Raw genomic sequence first — 27,290 nt, forward strand, 5'->3', positions numbered from 1 at the left:
CACCCATCTTGCGACTTTGGGTTTACCCGGTTTAAACGAGACACTGTGAATGCAGAGTACCCACAGGGCGAGCATTTCTGCTTCAGCTGGCATCACATTTAAATGAGGATTTTGATTTTTTATTATTATTATTAATTTTGCACAATCTGGACCACATGTCTTTTTAACTAGGTAAATTCTGAAATAGCAGGCTGCCTTCAAGTGTATTTTTCAACAAAAGGAATAAACCACTGACAATTTTCTGCAGATCGTTTCAATGGCTGCTCTTCCCACTACTGTCATTCTGCACTGGTTTAACCCCTCCAATGCAGCTCCCCTTGAAAAATGCACAAGACTCAAGGACTGTTGAACAGATTTACTCAGATTGGACTCTTTGATGCTCAAGATGAAAAGAGGCACAGATTAAAAGACTCCTGTGACTCCTGAATATAGCATATGGGGCTTGCTTGTGACGGACAAAAAAAAAATACTGCTATGAATCATACAGGCTAAGAAATACAAACTTTTTTTCTCCTTTGCCATCAGTCGCCTTCATTAAAATGGAACTTAAATTAAATTTTGTTATATAAACATATGAAATAAAGTCAACTTTAAATGAGGATTTTGGAGAGTCTCAGAAAGGGTAGGGAACGGGGCTGCCTCGGATGGACTCTCTCTACGCCCTGGAAGCGTTCTTAGGGGTTGACTTCAAGAGATTTCATACTCCCAGGATGTAGCCCTGGGCTAAAAAACGAAGGCTGAGTTCTGCCAAATTCTAGCTTCAACTAAGCCCTGCTCTTATCTTCCACACCTCACCCCATGCCAGAAGTGACGCAGAAAAGGAAAGGTGTTGCGGTGAGAAGGAAAAGAAAGGGCCTTTTCAGAAAGATCGAGGAAAGCCAGGGACAGTAAACAGAGGAAAACTGTCTAGCCTTGCTAGGCTGCCCTCTCTCAGCAGGGCTAATGAAGCAAATGCTTTTGAAAGCCCTTTTATCTCCTTCGCTTTTGAGCAAGTTGCTGGGTAAGCAAAACCCCAACAAACAGCAAAAAAAAACAAAAAAAACCCTCAAGAGTTCATGGCCCAGCTGGGCGGGATGATGCCTCTGCAGGAGAAGGATTAACCTCAAAACAGGCTGCGTGAGGAAAGGGGGAAGGAAGAGCCAGGGCGTTCCAGGGGACACGGGGCTAAAGGCTAAGGCGGCTAAGGGGTGACATGATAGAGGTCTACAAAATTATGCATGGTTTGGAGAGAGTGGACAAGGAGAAGTTTTTCTCCCTCTCCCATAATACCAGAACGCGAGGTCATCTGTTGAAGCTGGAGGGTGACAGATTCAAAACAGATAAAAGGAAGTATTTTTTCACACAACGCATAGTTAAATTGTGGAACTCCCTGCCCCGGGATGTGGTGATGGCTGCCAACTTGGAAGGCTTTCAGAGGGGAGTAGACATATTCATGGAGGAAAGGGGTATTCATGGCTATTAGTTAAAATGGATACTGCTGCATACCTATTCTCTCTAGTATCAGAGGAGCATGCCTATTATATTAGTTGCTGAGGAACACAGGCAGGACAATGCTGCTGCAGTCGTCTTGTTTGTGGCTTCTTAGAGGCACCTGGTTGGCCGCTGTGTGAACAGACTGCTGGACTTGATGGGCCTTGGTCTGATCCAGCAGGGCCTTTCTTATGTTCTTATGACAGTGTCAGATGTGTATGTGTGTGTGGGGAAACCACGGGCCTGTTATCTAAGGGTAATCTTCCTTCCTGCCTGGATTCTCTGGTTAGTCCAAAGTTATGTTGAATCTTTATGCATTCAAGATTTAATTTCAATGGTTTTTCTGGGCCATATGCTAAGGATCCCTTTTTAGACAGGCTGTGTCCCTGCCCTCTTTGGTCAGTGGACTCCTTGGTACATACCCTTTTGCATTGTCCTGACGTGTACCAACTTAGGCTAAAATGGATTATACCATGTTTTAACAAATCTTCCACATCTTCTCGAGCAACTCTGAAGCAAAAGGTTCAGTTCCTCTTAGAGGACTCTGACCCTCAGCGTACTTATTTTGTTGCTCGTTTTTTGGAGGCTGCAGAGAAGAGTCGAAGGGAGGTGTTTTTAGAGATGGGTCTTATTTAAGTTTTATGGTTTTACCTTTCAGGGGGAATCAAAGAAAGATTGGTTTGTAAGCACTATTTCATGTTTATCTGCTCAAACATTTGTGGGTCCATAGAATGCTGGTTCTATGATTCACTATGGATTTAGGCAGATCGTGAGAGGGAGGGCAGGAAGGGATGAATCAGTGCTTGGCACTTGTGGCCCTTTCTTATACGGCCAGGGTAATGCCGATCGCCACTTTGGGGTCAGGAAGGAATTTTCCTCCACGCCAAACTTGTCCAGGGATCCTGGAGGTTTTTTGCTCTGGGCATAGAGCAGGGGATCACTGGGAGAGTGGGGGGCATGGAGGTAGCTGTAAATTTCCTGCATTGTGCAAGGGGTTGGACTAAATTACTCTTGGGATCCCTTCCAGCTCTATGTTTCCTCATTACTATTTTCCTTTTTTACAATTCTTTTACACTTCAAAAGCTGCTTCAAAAAAGAAGAAACAAGTAGCTTCATGTCTGTAAAGCTGGCCAATCAGTACTGTGCATCCTTTTGGGGAAGGGGGGTGTCTGACTGGCCAGACGGCAGTGCTTAAAACCAGAATACTGACTGGCCAGACCTGTGCTTAAAACCAGAATACCCCCCCCCCATAAAAAACTTGCTCCTAGGAGATGGGGAAAGATGGTTCATATTATGCTTCCAACTGGGCTCACACCTAACATGATTCTTCGCTTCTATGCACACCTCTGACGATCCTTGACCACCATCTCTCCAGCCTAGTCTATCTCATAGGAATAATCGGATAATCCCATGAAAGCTGCTCTAAGCTCCTTCAAGGAAAGACTGGACACAAATGCAGAGAAATAAAATGTGCAGAGAGAAAAAATATTTCCCTAAACATTCAGAGTCATATGGGGAATGGTGACTGGCCAGTGTTGCCAATGTGATTCAGACACTGCACGTAGCCATAATGAGGGGAAATCATGCTTAAATCAATCTTCTTTTCAGATTTGCGCGTGTGCTTTATTCCCACCACCCCATGGAGAATCGTGGTTAGAAATTAACTCCAGTAATGGGTGACACAGAAATGTAGGAATGCTAGTTCACTGCTAGTGGATCCATACACACACCAACTTGGGTTCTAAACCTGGATGATACTCCAATTTAGAATTCCAGTTGCTGGTGGGTAATGAATTCTAGCTAACCCTTAAAGCTACATGTGTGTGGCACTTACTATACATTACATTTTACACAAGTTCCCAATGGGGAACTTTCAACTGTGAGTCCCTGGTGGTAACACTGGATAAATGCAACACAGGGGCTCAATCCAGATTTGGACCACAGTGAAAGTGTGGAGGGAGAGGCTCCTGCCTTCCTCCTGCACCCCTTTTCCCAAGCTGATTGGCCAGGGAGGTGAAACCAGCTGGGTGACCTTGGACTAGTCACAGTTCTCTTAGAGCTCTCTCAGCCCCACCTACCTCACAGGGTGTCTGTTGTGGGGAGGGGACGGGAAGGAGACTGTAAGCCGGTTTGATTCTCCCTTAAGTGGCAGAGAAAGTCGGCATGTAAAAACCAACAACTCATCCTCCTCCTCCATTCAGTGCCCATGCAACTCCTCCAATGGGGCAAATAACACTCCCAGGCCCCCTCAAACCCCTCTTCCCACCTGAATCGGGCCCCTGCAGTGCTTTCACACAGAATTGCCAACAAGGAAACGCAGTTACAGCATGGATGCAAGTCCCTGTGGCAAACAGGTGTAAAACATAACATGTAGTTTGGCCCTATGATCCAGGTAATCACGGGCAGTGATTAACCACAATTCCACATGTGGTGTGTGTGTGTGTGGGGGGGGAGGTGCATGCACAAGCCTGGTAACCAGCAAGGTTTGTGCACCTTTTCCCTAAACCGCAGTTTAATGTGACATCTGAATGCAGCTGATAGCTAATAACCTGCAAAACTGCCCTTGGTGAGAACAATACCAGGAGTCAAATTGAATGAAGGGTTTGATAAGCTGAAGCAACTGTTTGGATGAACATTTCCAAAGGACCACTAAGCTGAACTGGTACAAGGCAACTCCGTATATCCTTATAAATCTCACGTCTGTGAAGTGGTAGAAGGCTGTCCTCACTTCATTGGCCTCTCAGGACTCATAAATTCCCTAGCAAGATTTTAAACTGTACTTCTCTCTTTTCTTGCTTCAGGCTGGCGCTCATGACTATTTCCCGTATTGGGCTTTATGGCCTGCCCAAATGGCTCGGCACACACGTTTCAACCCTTATGAAGTAGGGGAGGAGGGGAAAAGAAGACAGGTCCTTCTTCCATGAAGATCTATGGTTGTAAATGAAATTGCTGGAATTAAACCTCAAAAGACAAAAGTATGTGGCTGAGGGACATATACTCATAAATATAATTTATCATGTACAAACATTATGACTACCTATATATACTGACTAAAATACCTCCAAGGTGACAATCCACAATAATTCTACTGGCATAGAATCAAGAGTCCTGTTGCAATCCTTTAAGTTTGTTCTTCCATATGTCGTGGATATTTCTTCAACGATGCAACACCAGCTGTAAATCATCTCTTCGGTATCGGTAGAAAAATAGCAATATGTCCCTCAGCCACACACTTTTGTTTTTTGAGGTTTAATTACAGTGTTGGTGTGGCATAGCTACGGTTTTGTCTAAATGAAACTGCTGGACCAAATCCATCCCAGGGGGCAGATACGTATAATCCAGAAAATTCTCAGAGGAAGCGGGGGATCGTACTCAGGAGTGGACTGATAAGCGAAAATGGCCCTTGAGCGAGCCAAGCTGAGAGGCCTCTGTGGTGCTAGATGCCAGCAGTGCAGAGGCTACTTAGCTCACAAGTACAATCTGTGGGCATTTGATCACCCATTGCATCCTCCTGAAAACTGCTGGAAGAGTGGGAAAAGACGACTGGCAAACGGGCACCGATTATCATTGCCGATGAAGGGTCTGAGCCAAGTGGCCCCTGAGGCTTTGGCAGAGTTACTAGAGATTGAGTATGCTTGCTCCTGGGCCACCAGTGGCCTGCTGGGAAATTTCCCTGTAAGTTAGATGACCAGTCCCCCACCGATCGAGCTTTTGTGCCTTCCCTAAAGGAGAAGTGTGGTGATATGTAGAGGAGACTTTAATCACACAGCGCTGTCACTTGACATAACTCTTTATAGCATCATATAAATTTTTTAAAAGAGAGACAGGTCCCTGCCCAGAATTTACCAGTAAAATTTCAACAAGGGAGACCAAAGGAAGAATGGTAGAGGGAAAGAGTAACAAAGGATGGGTGGAAGAGACTAGAGGTTTCATACCTCAGAGATATTGCAGGTTCGGTTCCAGACCACCGCAATAAAGCAATATCGCAATAAAGCGTGTCACACAACATTTTTTGTTTCCCTGCGCATATAAAAGTTATGTTTACACTATACTGTAGTCTATTAAGTATGCAAAAGCATTATGTCTAAAAATGTACTATAATAATTGTTGGAAATACAATGTCTAGTGCACAAAGATTGATTAAAGAAAGGAAGATCAGCAGGAGGCAGCAAGTGTGAGAGTTGGATAGATAGAAAGGTTGTGATCCTTCTCCCTTCTCTTCCTGTGTTCTTGTTTTTTCCCATAATGCACCCCTACTCTTCCTTCTAGTTACAGAGGAGCAACAGGCCGCATGTTGCCCTGTTAGTTATGGACTCTAATTAGAAATAAGCCTATCTCTCAGTCGTTTACCAAGTTTGTGGTTTCTGAATAAACTCACTTTGTTTAGTCCTTAATCAGACTCAGGATCATTCTTAAGAAAAACTCCGTTTCCTTCAATAATAATGAAAAAGTTTGAAATACTGCAAGAATTACCAAAATGTGTTACAGAGATATGAAGTGAGCACATGCTGTTGGAAAACTGGCACTGATAGACTTGCTCGAAAACACAGTATCTGTCAAGTGCAATAAAGTGAAGTGCAATAAAATGCGGTATGCCTGCTGTTGACCTTTGAGGAGAAAGATTCAAGCGGGGGGGGGGGGGAGCTGTGGCTCAGTGGTAGAGCATCTGCTTGGCATGCAAAAGGTCCCAGGTTCAATCCTCACCATCTCCAGTTAAAGGGACTAGGCAAGTAGGTGATATGAAAGATCTCTGCCTGAGACCCTGGACAGCCGCTGCCGGTCTGAGTAGACAATACTGACTTTGATGGACCAAGGGTCTGATTCAGTATAAGACAGATTCATGTGTTCATGTGTGTTCAAGCCTACGATGTTCCAGTAAAGGCTGAGTTTTGGAAAGACAAATATTATTGGCAGGCCAGGAACAGACACTGTTTAGTCTTGTGGGGTCTACTTAAAAAAAACAAAACTAAATTAATGCACATGGTCCATTAATTGTGACATTTTAAATCTACAAACCAAGAGGGCACACTGAGGATCTTTCTCACAGTTATCACATAACTAATAAAGCTGGTAAGTAGTTTTGAGTATGTATCCTTGCCTTCTAAGAACACCCAGAGCGCCCTATAGGTTCAGATTAATGGACCACAGTCCATGCATGGATCTCAACAAACTACAGGCACCAGCCAGCACACTGGAAATTGGCCAGTGGTGGACTTTCTTCTGCCAACAACCCTAACAGAAAATGAACAAGATGGTACAAGGAAGTTAAGACTCCCTTCTTAACACTAATGCTAGGGCTTGATGGGTAAGGTTGCCAGCTCTGGCTTGGGAAATACCTGGAGATTTTGAGAATGGAGTCTGGAGAGGATGGGCTTTGGAAAGTGGAGGGACTTCAATGTCACAGAGTCCAATTGCCAAAGTAGCCATTTTCTCCAGGGGAACTAATTTCTTTCGCCTGGAGATCAGTTGTAATAGCGGGAGATCTCCAGCTACCACCTGGAGGTTGGCAACCCTAATGATGGGGCCCTGCAGCAAAGAGTCTGTGACATGGAAGTGGGGAGAAATGCTGTAACCCCATCAATTTTCCCTGCAAACGCACGCTTTCCTTGGGGAAATTTATAATACTCCCCCCGCCCCGATTTGCTTTGGGGAGATTTGCATGGAAGAATCAGTGGGCCAGAGGGGAGTGGAAGAGTGGTTCAATTGTGGGAAGAAGGTAGAGGGCCCTAGAGCGAGCATGGTGTAGTGGTTAAGAGCGGTGGTTTGGCGTGGTGGACTCTAATCTGGAGAACCGGGTTTGATTCCCCACTCCTCCACATGAGCGGCAGAGGCTAATCTGGGGAACTGGATTTGTTTCCCCACTCGTACACATGAAGCCAGCTGGGTGACCTTGGGCTAGTCATAGTTCTCTCAGCCCCACCTACCTCACAGGGTGTCTGTTGTGGGGAGGGGAAGGTGATTGTTTGATTCTTCCTTAAGTGGTAGAGAAAGTCAGCATATAAAAACCAACTCTTCTTCTTCCACAAGCCCCCAGTTATTTGCCCACCAGATAGCTAGGGGGCCTAAAACGTAAGCCGAGGGGGAGGTGGCCTCCCCAGAAAAACTGTAACCCAACTAAACCAAATAAGCACTTATCAAATTAGATTCTGCTGCCATAGATCAGTATCTTTATTCCTATTATATCTAAAAAAACCTTGCCTTGTTCAAGGAACCGCTTCTTAATTTAGTAACTGAAAATCAATAGCCCATTAAGAAGAAACTAATTGCTATGGCTTCTCCCCCTGCATGGCTCGGTAAACAAAGCAGCCAGCTAATTCACTATTAATTGTTCTGCCTTTGGAAAGAAGAAGGCATTAAGTTCCTTCTTGCCTTGAGATGTGCTGGGTGAGAGCGCATTGTTGATGAAGTCACGGCTCTGGTCGTTTAATAGCCAGGGGGAAGCATTAATCTGGTGGCATCTGGTTTTTACTGGGTTGTAATAAGAGGGTTGGGGAGGATGGGTGGAGAAGAGAATGCTCCCTCAGAAAGCCAAACAAAAGATGCCTGATTGGTATCAACCAAACAAAGAAGGCTGCCTGGCCAGAGAAGGACATTTTTTCTCAATGGGTTTAAAGGTGAACTGCTAATTTCCTCTGGTTTTTCTTTCCTATCATTTGTGCAATCCCCACCCCCACCCCAAATCCCCTACCAGCAGAAGATGCTGCTCCTCAAAAAATCTGGTTTATGACCTGGTGACAATTCTTACCTTTTCCTCTCGGGACCCCAAAGTGAAAATATGCTGTTTGGGGAAGATGGAAGAAGTAACTTTGCAAAAGATGGAAGGAATCCCAACAGGGCGAAGAAAGGGAGGGAGGGAGAACTATTTGCCACTGGATTATCATGTGTGGACAAGTTAATCCAGCTGCAAATGACTGCTACAGTGCAACATCCAACAATACATAGATTCAGGCCACGGATGGTTAAGAGACAAGGGAGTGGTGAAGGGTGGGGAGGCTAGGGTGAAAGTAGATGGGGCCAGACAAGTGAAACCAGTATAGTGTAACGGTTAGAGTGTCTGCCTGTGGCTGAAGAGTCCCAGGGTTCAAACCCCTGCTCCTTGAGCCAGTCCCGCTCTCTCTCAGCATAACCAGTCTCACAGGGTTGTTGTGAGAATAAAATGAAGGCAGAGTAAACCACGTGTGCCACCCTGAGCTCCTGCAGTGGTGGGGGAAAATAAAAATGCGATAGGTTTCTTGTAAAATCTGTATCCCACCATTCAACACAAAATCAGGCTCTCAGAGTGGCATGCAAACGTGGCAACAAAATACAAAATCCACATCAAAACAGCAGGCAGCAATACCATCATAAAGTACAGCACAGAAAAGAGGATTTACTTTCATGGTGGCAACCCAACCTAAGAATCCTACAAAATTAATAATGTGCAAAGTATTATTCTTGAGATTACTACTTCAGAGCACAGGCAGAAAAATAATTGGGTGTGAATGCTCCTCTGAGACCTCCTGCTCAGGGAAGGTCCCACTCCCTCATATGCTAGCTTTCAAAACATGAGGAATTGTTATAGAGCTGTAATGCTCAGTCCCGTGCGGTAGTCTGAAATGATAAAACTCCTGAATGCTTTAACAGGTGGTTTATCTGAATACACAGATCTCCTGTCAATGAGCTTTCTCTTGGAAGGATGCTGTTTCATGCTCTTGTGACACATGGCAAGGTATTTAGCAATTGGCCCCCAATGGCATTTCCTTCTGCTTCCATCCCACATGTAGCAACTGCTCCCCCTCCCCATCCCTGACGCACACAAACATACCCTCACCCACCAAATGATGGATCACAACCGGTACACTTACCTCCACTTGCTGGCAGATCTGTATCAATTTGGCCATCTGGTTTTCTAGTTCACTATTGCGCTTAACCAGGTTGGTGAGGTTCATCTCCAGTGTTTGCTGCCAGCAGGAAAGGAGAGGGGAGACAAAAAAAAATAAAAAATAAACATCAATGAGTCACAGAAAGCAGATCAACTAACCAAACGTTCCCAGTGACTCCAATGCAGAGTATCAAAGTCAGCACCACCACACAGGCCTTAACGTTCTACAGCTGGACTCAACAAAGTGAAAGGGGTTGTCCCCATTCTGCAGAACAGACAAGAGAAAAACACAGACCTGCCCCTAACTCATTCTCTTCTTTTGCCATCAAGTCACATCTGACTTATAGCGACCCCGGTGGGGTATTCATGGCAAGAGGCATTCAGAGGTGGTTTGCCATTGCCGGCCTTCGTGTCACACCCTGGTATTCCTTGGAGGTCGCCCATCCAAATACTTGCCCGGGTCGGCCCTGCTTAGCTTCTGAGATCTGATGAGATCAGGCATGGTCCATTATGAAGCGAACCTTGTGTGCAGGCTATGAGAGATTCTAGGGCTTGAATCAGGAGTCTACGAGTCTGAGACAGAACACTACCTGGGTAAAATAAGTTTATGCGGAACTGAAGGACCGACGAGAAAGATGGGCTAGTAAAAACGTCACACCTAAGATTAGGGAGGACCGTGAACTATGTTCAGAATGACAAGACAAGGGTAGATAGTGAAGATTTGGTGCCTGGGATACAGGCGGCCAGGCAAGGGGAGAAACCATGGGGATGGAGGAAGCTAAATCACATTTTTTATTCCAGGTTCATTAACCAGTTAATTTTCCCCTGCTGGTGTGAAGCAGTTGCTATAACTAGCAATGCTTTTTATCAGCATATGTTGGGAAAACAGGACAATCTCTGCTCAAGAGAACGAATGGGTTTAATGTTTATATTAAACAACAGGGACAACAAATACAACAAAAATCATCCCCTATTTGCTGCTGCAGAACTTGCTTAGCATTCATGCTCTGTTGCACTGGTAAATATTCAGATTATTCATTTTATTCCTGTTTGCCCTCCAGCTACCAGGATGTGGTTTTTGCATCTCCGGTATCTCCAGCCAAAGATTTATTGTACTCTGCGATAAAAAGAAAATAAATATATTCTGGGCCAAAGCAACCCATGCCTTTGGTTTTCACCTTGTTGACTTCGTTTATCTTGTACTGAACTTTCATTCGCCGCTCATACAGTAATCTAATGACACTAACTAGCACCTGTGAAACTTCGCGTCACAATGTACCAGTTAGCTTCTTTATTTTAAAAACACTGTAATATTATTCAAGTTTTAATACAAACATGTCAATCAATAAAAAGTAGATAGAAACAGTTTACCATATCCATGTTCTCCATCCCTTCCCTTTGAAACTGTCTTTGCGGTTTCAATCTTCCACAAAAATACCTCACTATCACCGATTTCAGACCTTGTTATTGTTGCCAGCTTCCAGGTAGGGCTGGGAGATCTCTTGGATTTACAACTGATTTTCAGACTAGAGATCAGTTCCCTTGGGGGAAATGGCTGTTTTGGATGGTGGACTCTACACCACACCTAGGCCCCTCTCCTTCCCAACCCTCCCCCTCCCCAGGTTCCACCCCCAATTTTCCAACCCAGAGCTGGCAACCCTAGACCTTGTTGAAAGCAGAGCTCTAATTACTAGGGTTGCCAACCTTCAGGTACTAGCTGGAGATCTCCTGCTATTACAACTGATCTCCAGCTGATAGAGATCAGTTCCCCTGGAGAAAATAGCGGCTTTGGCAATTGGACTCTATGGCACTGAAGTCCCTCCCCAAACCCCACCCTCCTCAGGCTCTGCCCCCAAAACCTCCCACTGGTGGCAAAGAGGGACCTGGCAACCCTACTAATTAAGGAAGCCAGAGGGGGCTTGACCCTCTACTGTCCGTAATGGTCTAACAGCCACAGGTTTTAAGAAGCTACAGGGAGACCAAGTTGGCAAAGAACCAGTGGGTGGGAGGCTGTGGATTTCATTAAGGGTCACCCCCCCTACATTTTCCTCCATCATGCAAATGCTAGTTGAATGTATGAAAGATTCCCATTAATATCTCCCTACACATAACAAAAGAGAAAATCATATCAGCAGAAAGGCAGGAGTGAGGAGAGAAAACAAAGGAAAATAAAAATGGGGAAAACACCACCAGATGGTCCTCAATATTGCCTCTTTTTATACATCTCCAAAGAATTGTTTCAAACAACTTTTTATTTACAGACATATTTGCAATAAGATAAAACATGTTTTGAAATCTAGCATTAATTGTTGTGACCCCACAAAATCCAAAACCTCAAGTACCTCCAAATTCTGGACTCATCTGCTCACAAATTTGGTCTGCTATTCTCATGATTTGCCCCATACAGATATTTAAACCAAAGGAAAACCAGCCCCTCCACACACACACGTTTTCACACTGACTCTGCACAATTAGGGTCCCCTGGCTGAGAGGACTCCACCGATGTACTGGCAGACCATAAAAACAAGGCTGGATAGCCAATGGAACACGCCAGCAACGCCCCCCCATAGAAGTAATGACTATTTCAAGTGGATCTGAAAGGGGCAAGAATGAGCTGAAGTGTAGTTACAGACCAAAATCACACACACATTGTAAACTTGTCAGAAGACTGACATGACAAATCAAGGTTTCAGAACTACCAATCAGTCAGTTCAGAAAGTTGGTACAAGTGCATTTAAAACTGCTGGGGTCTCACATGTTGGAAACATGCAGTCTTTCTGCCTTTCTGCTTTTCACATTCACATACAGTATCCCAATTAAATTTTTCCAGTGGCAGAATGGAACTTTCCTGCCTCTCTCCTCCCACCGATTGCCACAAAATGTGGCTCCTGGGGGACAGGGGACCCTAAGGAACAACATGGGGAGGAGCTGTAGCAGGAAGAGGGAAATTGGTAGAAATCGACCATTTATTCTGGATCTAACCCACAGACAGCAAGAGAAAGGCCAAAAAGTGCGTCTACTGGCTTGTGTTAATTTGGCCCAAAAGAACGAGTTGTGACCCAGAAGGTCCCCAGATAGAAACTTGCCTCTTGCATGGACTCACTAAGTAGCCAACAGAGCAAACCTAGGCAGGGTTTCTTCAGCCTAAACACATTGCTTTCACCTGGCTTAAACCAGCATAGAGAGCCAGCATGGTGTAATGGTTAAGGTGTAGGACTAGGATCTGAGAAACCCCAGTTCAAATCCCCACTCTGTCATGGAAACTTGCTGTGTGACCTTAGGCCAGTCACACACTCTCAGCCTTGACCCTGGCAAGTATTTGGATGGGATACCTCTAACACAGAGCTTCTTAAACTGTGGGTTGCGACCCCATATGGGGCCGTGTAACTGAATGTGGGGGTCGTGAAAAATTTGGCAACAGTGTGCAAATTAATATGCACATTTACTTTTGTCTTTAATAAATAGTAAAATTATATGTACACCAAAGAATTGTTTTAAAATAAATTTCTTTATGATTTATTATCAGTAAATGTTTGATTTGTATACCCATTTTAAACACCTATATACCCGGGGTCGTGTAACAATTTCTTGGGCAAAAAGGGGTTGCAAGTGGAAAAAATTTAAGAAACCCTGATCTAAGGAATACCAGGGGTGTGACACGAAGGCAGGCAACGGCAAACCACCTCTGAATGTCTCTTGCCTTGAAAACTCTATAGGGTCGCCATAAGTCAGCTGTGACTTGATGGCAAAACACACACACACAAACCAGCCCACCTGCACAGTTTTGCACTACACAGAACTCCTAGTCCCTCATGTGGAGTACAGAGATAATAATTGAGGCCTGCCTTAGAGTAGTATTGTAAGGATTGCAACAAGATTATGTGAATGAAACCTTTGAACAATGAATACTATTAAGCAATATTATTGCCATCTGCCCAAAGCCAGGATTCATTACAGATTTAATCGCAGAATCCCATAAAGGTAAAAGCAGATTACCCCTGTGTGAAGCCTCTATAAAGGAACAGGATCTGATCAAGGGGCTTCCATACCATGTACAGGAGCGAGCATTCTTGTTCTCCTTCATTCACTGACACATCCTTCCTTCTCTTCTGGCATCTAGATTCCAGAAGCCACAGGCAGCTGACTGTGCCAACATGCATGTGCGCACGCACACTGAAGTGTACCAAAAAGATCCCAAGGAAATATCTGGGTTCCTGCTGTTGCGCCTGAATAATCATACCTGCATCACATTCAGGCACACACGCAAGCTTCACGCATAAGCTGCTTACAAGCAAAACCACAGAAGCCGCTTCCCAGTGGCCCCCCTTTCCTTTAGCACCAAGGACGTATGCGCACACACACATTCCATAGGCTGGAAACTTTCCCCTCGCATAAGGGAATGCTCCGACAGCCTCCCTCCCCGCCTATTCCTCTTTTTTGATACTTTCGCTTCGCCCTGCAAGAGAACACTCTGAACTGCTCAATAAAATAGGCTCCATTCATTAATGTAGCAAGGCTCGCGCACACGCTGAAGAAACTAATGACGTTGCACTGACAAGCTAAAATCGGATGTTAAGAAAATGTATCATTGTTGTATTGGAATGTCAAACATCTATAAAACCTCTTGCATTTGCCCTGCCTCAGTGTGACAGGATCGCAGAGCTGTTTGTGTGGATCCTGACTCACCCAGTTATGACTTCTTGGCCAATAAAGCAAGCTGTAATCAAACCAACCTCCTGCCCTCATTGCTCTCATTGGACTCTATGAGAATGGGGGGAGCACAACACTGCCATGAGATCTGAAGCGATGCTATCTCAGCTGCCTGGTTCCATTCTGGGAGAAAACTGTTCTCCCCAATCCCTCATATTCATGGCCGGTGCAGCTCCAAGCTCTAGATGAAGATCTGGCAGTTCCATTGCAGCACGATTCCTGATTGCCATGAGAAATTGGGCCCTATGATTTGTGCAACCAGGTACAAATTTTCCATTGACTAGGCAACAGAAAGGAGCATGGTGACTGCAGGACACACATACCGGTACACACACACCTGACGGCAAAAAAGACCATGCCAAAATCCTTTTTGGCCAAGCAGTAATCACAACCTTAGAGTTCAGTGAAGTGGGGAAAATCCTACTTAATCCTATATAGGCATCATACCTTTCCTGCCTCTCTTTGGTTTCATTTTATAACAGGTATTCTTTTTAAAATCTACAAATTGGGAGGAGTACCCGCCTTCCGCCAATATTTCTGGATTTTCCAGAACAGGAACAAGAAGGATGAAAGCGATCCCGGAAGCCTGAAGGCAAGGGTTGAGGAGTACACCTAATCCCCAATCTCTGCATAGGTTCTCTCGCAGCTTTGTCTTGTTCTGCGAAACTCCTTCCCCTGCCTACTCCAGGGATATTGCAGGAGCTACAGAAAGGACCAAGAAATCTGCTGTCAGCAAAGATAAGAAAAGACTGGACCCGGGCTCTCTGTGATGCAAACTGTTCTAGAAAAAAACAACAGCATTTCAGCATTCTTTAAATGTTGCAAGCAGCAGAAGCGAGCTGACACTTGACTTCTCACTGCAGGTCACTGTTAATGCAAGCCGGGGATGTGGAAAAAGCAAACGCAGTGAGTTTCGGGAGCTCAGCCTTTCCCGACAGCACTGTCAGGAGACGATGCTATTGTCACATCATTAAGGGGCAGCTCTCGCATACCAAAGAAAAGGTGGATTCAGGCCAGCGACTGAGGTGCCAAATGCGAGCTGATGACATGGAGAAAGCAAGAGCAGTGTATTATGGGAGCCGGACCTTTACCCGCTGCACTTTCCAGAGCTGGAGTCAGCAGTGAGGACCAGCCTCAAAGCTCTTTACTAAGGGTAGATTCAGACCAACAGCTAAGGAAAAAAACAGCAGCCTGCACTACAAGGCCACTAGGGTGGCCAGCCTTCAGGCACTAGCTGGAGATCTCCTGCTATTACAACTGAGCTCCAGCCAATAGAGATCAGTTCCCCTGGAGAAAATGGCCGCTTTGGCAATTGGACTCTATGGCATTGAAGTCCCCTCCCCAAACCCCACCCTCCTCAGGCTCCGCCCCCAAAATCTCCAGGTACTTCCCAACCTGGAGCTGGTAACCCTAGAGACCGCTCAATATTTGCCCCAGTCTCCCCAGTCTGTACTTTAATTATGAATCTTGGGAATTATTAACGACAGCTTGGGCACAGAAACAAAACACATTAAGCTGCACCCTACCTAGGGTTGCCAGGTCCCCCTTTGCCACCAGCGGGAGCTTTGGTGTGTGTGTGGGAGAAGATATGCACACGCAAAAACATCCCTTCCAGGTTTAGTGACAGAGACACTCTGCCACGTCGCTCAAAAAACCTCGATTGAAAACACAGTTTTTGGAGGAATGTGCTATGATGCTCCTAGTTACTTCTGGGGCAAATGCGAAAGGGACATTCTTTCCCTGCATCCCGCCATGCAGGCAGATCGCCCCCCCCCCCCCGCTTCAGCTGGCCTGCTTCCCCTGCCGTCCTGTTGAGGAGCGGCAGGCAGGCCTGCTAATGGTTAGGCAATTTCCCACTATTAACAGTCACCTGGCAACTCTAACCCTACCCCCACATATGCAATACTCAACGTGAAGACGTAATTTGTGGTAGGTGAGAGGCTCTATCTCCCCCTACAGAACCCTCCCTTAAGTATGAGCCTCTGCCCCTTTCTCTTCCTTCTGTGTATAATTTTTGAAGCCCCTTTGCTCTTTGAGCCCAGTGGGTATCCTAGCAGACACAGGATGTCCACTTGACAGAGCAAAATGAAGAGCCAACACCTAGGCACAGTACGAAACACTGGCTCCTCAAGGAAAGATTCATAATTATGGGCGAAAGATATAAAACTTATAGCTAGTCAAAAATTAAGAGAAAATTGATATAAGATGTTTTATCAGTGGTCTACTGCCCCAAAGGATATTGAGAAGATGGACAAGAACTATAAAGGGAAATGATGGAAATGTAAAGAGATGGACAGCACCCTTTATCATATGTGGTGAACGTGCAAAAAAGACCCAAAAAAATGGGAAGAAATACATGCTGAAATCCAGAAAATTAAAAAAAAATGGCTAAGAAAGCCAAGAGAATTCTACCAAAAATATTCCGAAAACTTTGGAAGAATTGTTTAGATATATGATAATGGTGGCCAGAGTTACATTGGCAACAAAGTGGGAAGAGAAGGAGGATGCTGAAATTATATATATGAATTATTAATAATCATTTTGTTATAGTGTATGAAAAGGTGTTAAAAGGGGGGAAACATTTAAATATATCATGGATAAATGATAATAATATGTGAACTTATTTTTTAATATTCAGGAAGTATTTTTAGAAATTTATATTTAGATTTATAATAGTAATCACCACAGTAAGTTTTTTATCTATTCTTTTTTAACCCTATTGATCTTATAATATTGTCTAACAGTATTATCATATTTACCAAGTATTGTATAGGGTATCTTATGATTTATGCTCAGATTTATTATGATGATAATCACCTTTTAACGCTCATTATTATACCACTATTTACTGCTCATCATTGTTGCTATAATAATTTATTATATTATATGTACATTTTATCTTCTCTTTTTCTTTTGATATAATTGTAATTGATGTGATATGGTTTCTATTTTTTTCCTTTTTCCTCTTCTGTCTATGATTTTTTTTAAAGCAAAGGTTCATAATTGTCGCAAGGTATCAAAAAGAGCACGGAACTCGTTTGTGGCTAATAACTGCTAGGCTGGAACAATTCCCTCCAGGTGAAGAACGGCGGTTTCGCAAGCCTGTTTCTGCCAGCTGCCTTATTATGCTAACTGTTTGTCTTCTGCCATCTCAGCCACAGCACTCCTTTATGCAACATTTATAAGCAAAAATGCAACCCGACCCAGTGAGGAGAGGCACGGAAAAAACTCCATTTGAAACAATTTAGATATCTACGGACACACAGTGGACGTATATTTCTGGCCATCAATTATTAAAGTGACACAGTATTTCCATTAAAAAAATATGCAATTCCACTCCGAGAAAAAAATGTTTTATAACAAACTGCTCGCAATCTGTTGGGTGACGTGTCATGAAAATGATCTCTCATTAATCTTTCAAGTCCAGAGGCGAAGGAGGATCCCCTGTGGAGCTTTCACTCAAGTCTGGCATGGAACAGGAACTCACATCTTCCAGCAAAACTTCATAAAACAAGGTCCTCCCCTCCCTTCACACACCTAACTACAGAAGGTAACATACAACGAACAGGTCTTTAATTTCAAAGCCCCTCCGGCAGGGATGCTGTACAGACTCTACGCTCATAAGGATACAGGAAGCTCTCTTATATGGAGTCAGAGCACTGGCCCATCTAGGCAAATACTGTCTACTTGGGCTGTGGCTCTCCAGGTCTCAATCAGGGGTCCTTTCCTACCCCTGCTACCAAACAGCCTTTAAAACTGTATTTGCCAGGGGCTGAATGTGGGACCTTGTGAAAACATAGCAGATGCCCTGCTATTCAGCAGTGGTCCATCCCACAGTTCAATATACCATTACATCAAAAATATTTGCGTTGTTAGTGATTTACCTTTTTTTTTACTGCATCAGGGAGGTCATCTGAGGCAAGGGGCGAGTGTTCCTCGCTCCGCAGCTCTGTGTGAGTCAGCGTTACACATGTGCATACACCCCTCCTTTAGGATAAGCCATTCCCTGCTCTGCAGTTGTGGTGAAAGATTATCCTTCTTGATGCCAAAGCAGCTCTAAAGCCCCTGATGTTTAGGGAATGCCCAAACAGCAGGTATAGAGGATTACAATATTAAAAAGTAAGGTTTAATTAGCAAGGCAGATTAATCCTGCCTCCTGCATCTTGCCAAAGCCAGGCAACCTGAAAGCATCTGACCCCCAAACTGGCATTAGATTCATGGCAATGCCCACAGGCATCATTGCAGTCTGCTGCATCTATGTAAGATCACAGCACTGCGGGGGGTGAGAAAAGACCGCACTATTTAGTAAGGCAACAGTGTATTTGCACCAGCTTTTTTAAAAAAATCAAATATCACCCATACCCTGGTGAGATTCAATAGCCAAAGGCTGGTGACGCTTTAATGGAAGGACACACAAAATATGTTTGCTGTTTTCATTAAACTGAAGCTGCTGTTCTAAAAACAAACCAAATATTGATCATCAAAAGCCAGCTGGTTACAGTTCTTTGCCATCATGTTTTCTTACAGCTCGCTGCTATTAAGAGCATAATTTGACTAAAAACACCGAACATTTCACTTGCTAATTATCTCTCTCATCACGGGCTTGGCGGTTTAGAAGTTCCAAGCTTGGGTTTGGAACAGATCTTTCTTTAATGTTCTAATGCGGGCTAATGGAGGAAAATTAGTGGGGAGAATTCTCCAAGAAGCAAGACACCAAAAACAAAACATTTGCAAGACGGCTGTACTAGGAGCGTCTTCTGCTTCCTGAATGAAATACATGTTTCTATCTGGAAAGCAGCCTGATTTATGTTGAACACCAATTCACTCTAGAGCCAACCGCCATCGAAGGGAAAAGCAGTTGGGCCTTCTCGTCATTCAGAGGGTCTGAGAAGGGAAAATCCAAGTCTTGGTGCAGTTGCTGCCTTGGTCCTCCCTGCAGAGAACAAGCCAGATACAAGTCAAATGGGTCCTTTATCATAGAATCATAGAGTTGGAAGGGGCCGTACAGGCTATCTACCCCACCCCCACCCCACACACACACTCAATGCAGGATCAACCTAAAGCGTCCTTAACAAGTTTTCGTCCAGCCACTGCTTGAAGACTGCTAGAAAGTGTGCATGTGTGGGGGGAGCTCACCTCTTCCCTAGGCTGAAAACGGAATTGCCACCAGGTGATCAGATCCAGACGTGGGGAGTGGCTGTTGCTCAGAGATAAAGCACACATTTTGCACGACCAGCATCTGGGTTCAACACTGAGCATCTCCAGTTAAAACGATCTCAGGTAGCAGATGTTTGGAAAGATCGTTCTCTGCCCGAGACCCTAGAGGGCCGCTGCCAGTCAGAGTAGGAAATCCTGAGCCAGGCAGATCAGTGGTGTAAGGCACACACATTAAGCTGCCTTATACTGAATCAGACCATCGATCCATGAAGGTCAGTATTATCTACTCAGACTGGCAGCAGCTCTCCATGGTTTCAGGCAGAGGTCTTTCACATCACCTACTGCTAGATTGTTTAACCGGAGATGCCAGGGATTGAACCTGGGCCCTTCTGAATGCCAAGCAGATGCTCTACCACTGAGCCTAGTGCTTCCCCTATGTACATGTTCTGTCACAATGCTGCAAGGATTATAAAAGCTGAATCTACTGAAATTCCCTCTTCTAAGGCAACTATACGAAAGGGTACAGGAACTCCTTTAATTTAATATGGCCATCCCTAACCAGAACTCCAAAACAGACAGCCGTTACTTGCCGGTTTCACACTGGGGGCTGGTTCCAATGTGAATTCTCGCAACTGTAAACACTCACTATTTTAATGCTCACTGCATTTCCAGATGCTTCTTTAAAGAAAAAAAAATCCAGTGAATTCGAATAAACTTATAGTGCTTAAAGAGGATCCGGTTCCTCTTGATTGTGGATAAAAGCCCAAAAGCATGGTTCCAGTATACCCCAAAGGCAAATAAAGAGAGACCAATACCAGTCTTTGAAATTTCATTATTTCGGGCAGAGCACGGGAGTCTGCCTCGGGGGTTTTCAGCATTAAGGAATGACAGCAGTGAAAACATCTTCATTTTTATGGGAGGAGGGGCAGGGGAGGAGGAAAAAATGTATTCAAAACCTTAAGACTATAATCAGCTTTTCAAAAAGGCTACAATGCCCCAAACAAGGACATTCCCTTATGCCTCCTTTCGAGGTTCAGGCAGGGGCCCCTCTCCTGAGATTATAGTTAGGATCCCTGAGGCAAAGGCCTCACGCACAAGGAACCCGAAAAGCCTGGCAAACTTTCAACTGTTCAAACTTAACCAGGTATCGCAGGTAACCCCCGATTCTCATAGGTTCCAATCATGGCCTTCTGATTGGCTGAGAATCCTATATATACTCCTCCTGGTCAGCTCTGTGCCAATCTGGGACATACGGCCAACAACCAAGAAATGTGGTCCTGCCCATCTCAACCACAGATCAGTAGCAGAAGAAAAAGAGTAGATTTTTATACACCGCTTTTCTCTACCATAAGGAGTCTCAAAGCAGCTTACAATCAACATTCCCTTCCTCTCCCCACAGCAAGCACCTTGTGAGGTAGGTGGGGCTGAGCAAGTTCTGAGAGAACTGTGACTGGCCCATGGTCACCCAGCAGGCTTCATGTGGAGGAGTGGGGAATTAAACCCGGTTCTCCAGATTAGATTCCGCCGCTCTTAATCACTACACCATGCTTAATCACTGTCACCATGCATCCAGCATTCCTAACGGTACTCATTTCCCACCAAGGGTGAATCCTGAGAGTACATCTAGAAGTCCTTAGAGCTGCCCTGGGAGCCCCGTAAGGAGTTCTGTCGAGCACAGCATCTGCTGAGTGTTAAGCACACATTTAGCACATCACAGCAAACTGTTGCAAGGGGAGACCGTAGCCACCGTGCCCTGCATCACTGTTCCGAACAGGAGACTGACAGGAGGGAACGACGCTAATAAGCTGCCAGAGACTAAAGCGATGGAGGTTAAAGTGCCGAAACTAATGCTGAGAAGGGGCCCAAAGGGACTCTTGGCTATGCTACCCTGGCAGAATTTCTGGGAGGAATGAAGCGGCGCTAATAAATACAGCGACATGGTCACAGGATGCTCCAGGAAGTGAGACCAATTGCTCCTGGGGCGGAGAAAGAAGAGGTTCGGATAAATCTTTGGCTCGTCATTTTAAAAGGGGAAGGCTTTCAGTCCTTCTAAATCTGCTCAGAAAGACTAATTGTCCTGAGTCAGCCTGCTGAGGCCTCGTCGGAAGAGGGAGACCTTGAAGCGGAGGCCTCCTCGGAAGGAGGGGACTGTGAAGCAGCAGGGTAAGGGAGGAACCCCAGCTGGCAGAGCAGGCACAGACGGATGAATGCTCCCCATGCCTACGACCAACCAGGACAGGGAACTCACCTGTGACAAACAGCAGCCCTCCAGAGTCGCTGGAGCAGCGGTGCCAAAGGTGCAGAACATTCCTATTCAAGTGTAGAAGGAGTGCTAGGTTACAAGCACTATGAAGAGCACTGTCAGCTGACAGTGGTGAGGATAATGAGCTCCCTCCAGCAAAGAGTGCTGAGTCAGAGGAACCAGCATCAGTAGGTTCCTCTTAGGCTTATTTAAACAGATACTTGCATCTAGACTGCTGTAGGAACAACTTGTGCTATCAACCTGTGCTAACTGTGGCTATACCGGTTTCTGAGCTCTGTGTGCTTATGACCCTACCTGAACGCTGACTATTCTCTTGGATTATGTTTTGCTACCTGTTTCTGAACTCTGTGTGCCCCATGACCCTAGATTGAACTCTGACTAGTCTCTTGGACTACATTTACTACTTGAAACCAAACTCTACAGGTAACCCTGCTTTGACTTCAGATCACTCTTGTGACTCCTTTCCTGCATCGGGCCCTGGGCCTTCACACTAATAATTGCTTGCAACAAAAAGTGAGTGTAATGGAGAGACACAAATGCATCATGCTGCAAGGGTTGGGCTGCGTAGATAATCACCACACTTAGAAAATATAAATGAACAGTGTCCCGCGACAGAGCCTCAGGCAGGGGTCGCGGGCTTGGAGGGGGGTACATGGCCCCCCTGCGGGGAGGAAGACGGCGGGCCCAGGGGCGCCGGAGAGATGCTCGGCGGCGCCAGGGTTGAGAGGAGTCTCGGGGGAGGCGCCACAGGCTTACCGGGTCCCTCTCCCGTCCCCTCGGGAAGGCAGCCCGGCGGAGAAGCCGGCGGTAAGAGGCAGGCGGGGCGGGGCGACAGCAGAGGAGGCGATGGGCGAGACGGAGAATCGCCGGAGCAGGGTGCGCCCAGGGAACAGCTGAGAGGCGGTCGGGCCAGAGCTGGGAGAGGGCGGGGCTGGCCGGAGAACACGGCTTCTCCCGCGGCGGACCGAAAGAGCAGGAACTTATGGGCTCGGGGGCGGGGTTTGGCCGAGACGCGATCCCCTAAATAGGAGGCGGGTGGAGGCCAATGAGGAGGCTGCGACTGGGCTGAAGGGAAAGCTCAGAACGCTGGCGGACTCCAGAGGGGAAGAGAGCCCAGAAACCCCAAAGGAGCAATCTGAGGCCGAGGAAGCCCCTCTCCTGCGAGGGGTGACGGAAGGGAAGGCCGGGGGGGCCAAGGGGGGGAGCCCCGGACCTCCCACAAACAGTTTTGCATCAGGATGAAGTAAGCTGTGTGTAAAAAAAAAACAAGCTGAATTGTAAGTTTAGACCAGGGGTCGGCAAACCGCAGCTCGCGAACCGCATGCGGCTCTTTGGCCCGTTGAGTGCGGCTCTCCAAACTTGGTTCGGAGCCCCTGCTCTCGCGCCTGCTCGCGACTCCCCCTGCCCCGAGCCCACTCTCTCCCGGGCAGCCTCCCTTCCGACGGCGGCGCCGTTCCCCTCCGCACTCCTCCGCCAGAGCGCCGAGAGGGCTGGCTGGCGCGGAACGCTCCAGAGTCGCGCCCTGCCCTCCGCCCGGGGGCTGGCCAGGTCCCCAGAGCCCCGGAGGGGACCATGATTGGCTCACGTGGGGCAGCCAGAGAGCGGCGCCGCCGCCAGCGAGGCGCAGTTGTTTTTCCTCCCTGCAGCCGGGCTCGCATCTCTCGCGGAGAGGAAGCTGCCGCGGCCGCCCCAACCGCACTTTCTCTCCGGCGAAGGAGTGGCTGGAGGGACAAGAAAGGGACCCGCGCCGGGGCAGTAGCTTCGGGTGGGGCAGTGTTGGAAAAGTCCACCTGTGGGCCATGGGGGCAAGTAAGTGCTTTTCTCTGGCTCTTGTGGGGGGGGGGAGAATAGTTTGCAGCGAGACGCTTGCTTGTGCCTCTGGAGAAGATGCTTTAAACTCAACCGCTTGCTCAGTGGTAGAGCACGCAGAAGGTCTCAGGTTCAACCCCCGGCGTCTCCAGTTCAAGGAACTGAATGGCCGGGTCCCCCTTTCCCTTGCCCTCAATGGTTGGGAGGCTAAAGCCTCCCCTCCCCTCTAGCCGCGCGATTGCTGGGCGGGCGGCTCAGTGGTTCCTGGCCCACCCGCCTATCAGCTGTTGGGCGGGGTGGGCTTCCTTTGGCGGTGCATCCCCGGCAGCGGCGCTGGGCCGCGGCGCCCCGTCTTCTGCGGTGCCGACTCCGTTACCCCGTTATCTTCTGGGCCTGCGGGTCCCTGTAGGGAAGAGGCACACTTTGGAGCCAGCAGGGGCTTGTCTGGTAAGTGGAGGGTGGCGGGAAAGCCCCGGGGCACGGGGATACCTTACTTACTTTTTTCCCTCCTCAGAGGCCATGTCTACCCACTGGCTTTCTTGGCGGTAGACCTGGACTCCGAGGAGGGGGAAAAGTCCCCCTTCAGAGGCCAGGTCTACCAATTGGCTTCTATGGGCCTCGGGAGGCCAGGTCTACTGCCAAGAAAGCCAATGGGTAGACCTGGCCTCCCAATGGGACTCAGCCGGAGGCCAGGTCTACCAATAGGCTTTTATGGCGGTAGACCAGGCCTCCAGACGAGGACTCCGGACGGGGAGGGGGAAATGGCAGGGGCTTACAATTTAATTTTTATCGATAAATAAGATCACTATTAAGTATGATATCAAGTTGACTAATGAGTTTGCCGACCCCTGGTTTAGACAAAGCATGTTAGGAACCCAGGATGGAGGGTTAATGGCAATAGCCCCTGAACTCTAGAACCTCCTACCTGGGAATGATCATAAATTTACATCTCCTTTGTGTGTGTGTAAAGTGCCTTCAAGTCGCAGCTGACTTATGGCGACCCCTTTTGGAGTTTTCATGGCAGGAGACTATCAGAGGTGGTTTGCCAGTGTCTTCCTCTGCAGAGAAACCCTGGACTTCCTTGGCGGTCTCCCATCCAAATACTAACCAGGGCTGACCCTGCTTAGCTTCTGAGATCTGAGGAGATCAGGCTAGCCTGGGCCATCCAGGTCAGGGCACAACTCCTTTACAGTTCCAGAAAAGATGCAAACCATTCTTTTCTCAGCAGGCATTTGGTTGAGCTTAGGTTTTGTTGGCTGTTATGCATTTTGAGATTTTATCTTCGTTTTATTGTTGTATTTAAGTTTTTACATTTGTTTTAAATGGATTGAAGGGTTGGGAGAAGTGGCATACAAAGGTCTTAAATAAATGAATAAAAAGCGCACTACTTCACACCATTTCTTCTGATTCTGCTAGTAGTGGGGAGAGGAGGAAAACTGTGCTGTGCACTAAACACTGGCTCTCTGCCCCTGTGATTGCCAGACATTTATTGATTGATTTATAACATTTCTATGCCACCTCTTCAGAATCCTGCTCAAGGCAGCTTACAATCCTGGCTCAGATCCTCTCTGGCTTCTAGGCCTTGTTCAGAAGAACAAGGACCAGAAGTCTGGAAGCAAGCTGAGAGTCTCAGGATGCTAACGTACCCGAGTACTGATTTCTGTACTTGCCCAGTACAATCACAGAGCATGTGTGCCTATGCTTGCGCAGCAATACCCAGCTACCCCTGCAATTCTGCATTAGTGTTCAGTAGCTGCAGACTTTTCCCTTAAGGATTTGTGTCACGCTGGCCCACTCAGAGCTTCTTTCTCTTGCTGAGTGCAGTCACTGGTAGGACCAAGAGAGCATTCCTCACTCTAAAAGCAGTTCTCCACTCCCTAAAGCAAAACCAAAGCAGCCTGCTCAAAATGTGACACTGTAATCAAACGTTCAGCCGTCTAGAACTGGTACATTCTTGTTCCTTGCTGCAGCAGTTTCACCTCCCTCAATGACTACTGTACCAGCTTTCAGTTCAAACATGGACAATAGTTTACTTGTTCTTTGTGTACTGTTACATTTCCTTGTGCCACAGCCACTAGGCAGAGAGCCTCCTGAGAGGGATCCTCCTACTTCAGCTCCTTCGGCCCACCCTATAGTACGCACATGGGGTGACCATATAATTAGCCAGTGCTGCTAGATTTGCAGATGCCTCATGCCTCTGGGACACTTGTTAGTCAAGATGCTGCTGTTCATTCAGCCATGCACTCAATGCATCTACACTGGAAGCAACATTTTCAATGTGGCATTTGTTTTGGAACTGCCTTCAGCATTTCCTTTTGATTAGTTTTTTTTTGCGATTGCACAGGACAAAGGCCACAGCTTAGAAACCTTTGCAGATAGTTCAAGCGTTCATTGCTCAGCTGGTGGCTACACAGGTCACACTAGGCCAGGGGTCCCCAACATGGTGCCCATGGGCCCCATGGCACCTGCTGAAACTTTTTATGGTGCTCACCAGGTGTTTTTTTGGAGAGTGAGTGGGTCCAGGTGCGTGGCTTCAGCAGCAGCTGCCGCCACAGCACAAGAATGTTCGCTGCATGACTGAAGGCAAGCTGTGGGTGAGCAAGAAAACATTTTAAACAATATGTTCATTTTAAATGGTATCTCATTAAGTAGAGCTTCAGCTTGAAATGTGGAGGACTTATTAGGATTATTCATAACTTCATTCCCTGAGATGTTATGGCTGGCCCTGTCTCTGTGGCAGCTATTTTGTGATTGGCTCCGCCTCCTGTGTCCAAATTCCAAAGGTGCCCCCCCCCCAAAAGGCTGAAAAAGGCCGGGGACTCCTTCAGTAGATAACAGTGTCTTAGGAATGAAATTTCCCATATAGTTTGGAAATGCTTGCACATTTTGTAACGTCAATGAAGTGCTTTTGAATTGAAATTGATTTTTCAACAGGATGAACAAGAGAGAAGGGGAGAATAAGCCCAGAACTGCAATATTTTAAATAAATAAATAAATAAATAAATAAATAAATAAATAAATAAATAAAGAGGGCCTGATTGGGTTATTGGCTAATTAGCACATATTGGATTTTTGTCCCATTAGAGCTTTCTGTACCGCTTCTGCCTGGGAGAGTTAGCCAGCACTCCCATATTTCAACCTACTAAGGCTTTTAACCGAAAACAAATACATGTCCTTACTTGGTTTTTTGGTGTGCGGATAGTGACAGAACGCAGACCGATAGACTGGAATGGCAGTTCATTTAGGGGCTAAGACTATAAATGAGGATGCCCTGGGTTCAAATGTTCCATCAGCCCGCCGCTCATCCACAGTACCACTAGCCTGCACATGAGCAGCAGACACTAATCTGGTGAACTGGGTTTGTTTCCCCACTCCTACACATGAAGCCAGCTGGGTGACTTTGGGCTAGTCACACTCTCAGCCTCACCTACCTCACAAGGTGTCTGTTGTGGAAAGGGGAAGGGAAGGTGATTATAAGCCAGTTTGATTTTTCCTTAAATGGTAAAGAAAGTCAGCATATAAAAACCTACTCTTCTTCTTATTCTCTACAGGAATGCTGTGAGGAATGCTGTATTAAATCCAGACTAAATGTTCCACTAACGGAAGAGAAGATGTAACTTTTGCTGTAGACATCCCATTTGTCAGCTGAAAGCTTTCCCAATTGGTTCAAATCCAGAGCATTCTGAAAATAGGTCTCTCCAGCATTTCTTAAACAGGGCAATGGCCATAGGCCTAGGGCAGGGGTGTCAAACTCATTTGTTACGAGGGCCAGATAGGATATAAATGTCACTTGGTTGGGCTTGGCCATGCCTTGCCAGCCCAGATCGGGACTGGTGTGTGTGTGTGAGTAGCTCGCAGGCCAGATAAGCGCTCTCAGAAGGCTGGATGCGGCCCCCGGGCCTTATGTTTGACACCCCAGGTTTAGGGTCTCGCTGCAGGGCAGGAGAAAGGTGTCAGATCTCTCTAACATAGTTTTGCTGATAGAAGCCAACCACCTGGGCTGTTATGAGCTCTGAAAAG

General features: G+C 46.4%; 1 protein-coding gene across 2 annotated transcripts in view; it reads right to left on the minus strand.

Annotated features, from left to right (window-relative positions):
* MID2 (midline 2) overlaps positions 1-27,290 on the minus strand; it is a 226,391-nt gene that overhangs the window by 51,380 nt on the left and 147,721 nt on the right. The window contains exon 3 of one of the 2 annotated variants that reach the window (XM_056859197.1): positions 9,315-9,410. The exons of the other annotated variant lie outside the window; for it this stretch is intronic. Coding sequence (XP_056715175.1) covers positions 9,315-9,410 — 96 coding nt within the window. The remainder of the gene's footprint in view (positions 1-9,314; positions 9,411-27,290) is intronic. 2 annotated transcript variants of the gene reach the window in all.

Source organism: Euleptes europaea, chromosome 13 (assembly GCF_029931775.1).
Source record: "Euleptes europaea isolate rEulEur1 chromosome 13, rEulEur1.hap1, whole genome shotgun sequence".
NCBI classification, from domain to species: Eukaryota; Metazoa; Chordata; class Lepidosauria; order Squamata; family Sphaerodactylidae; genus Euleptes; species Euleptes europaea.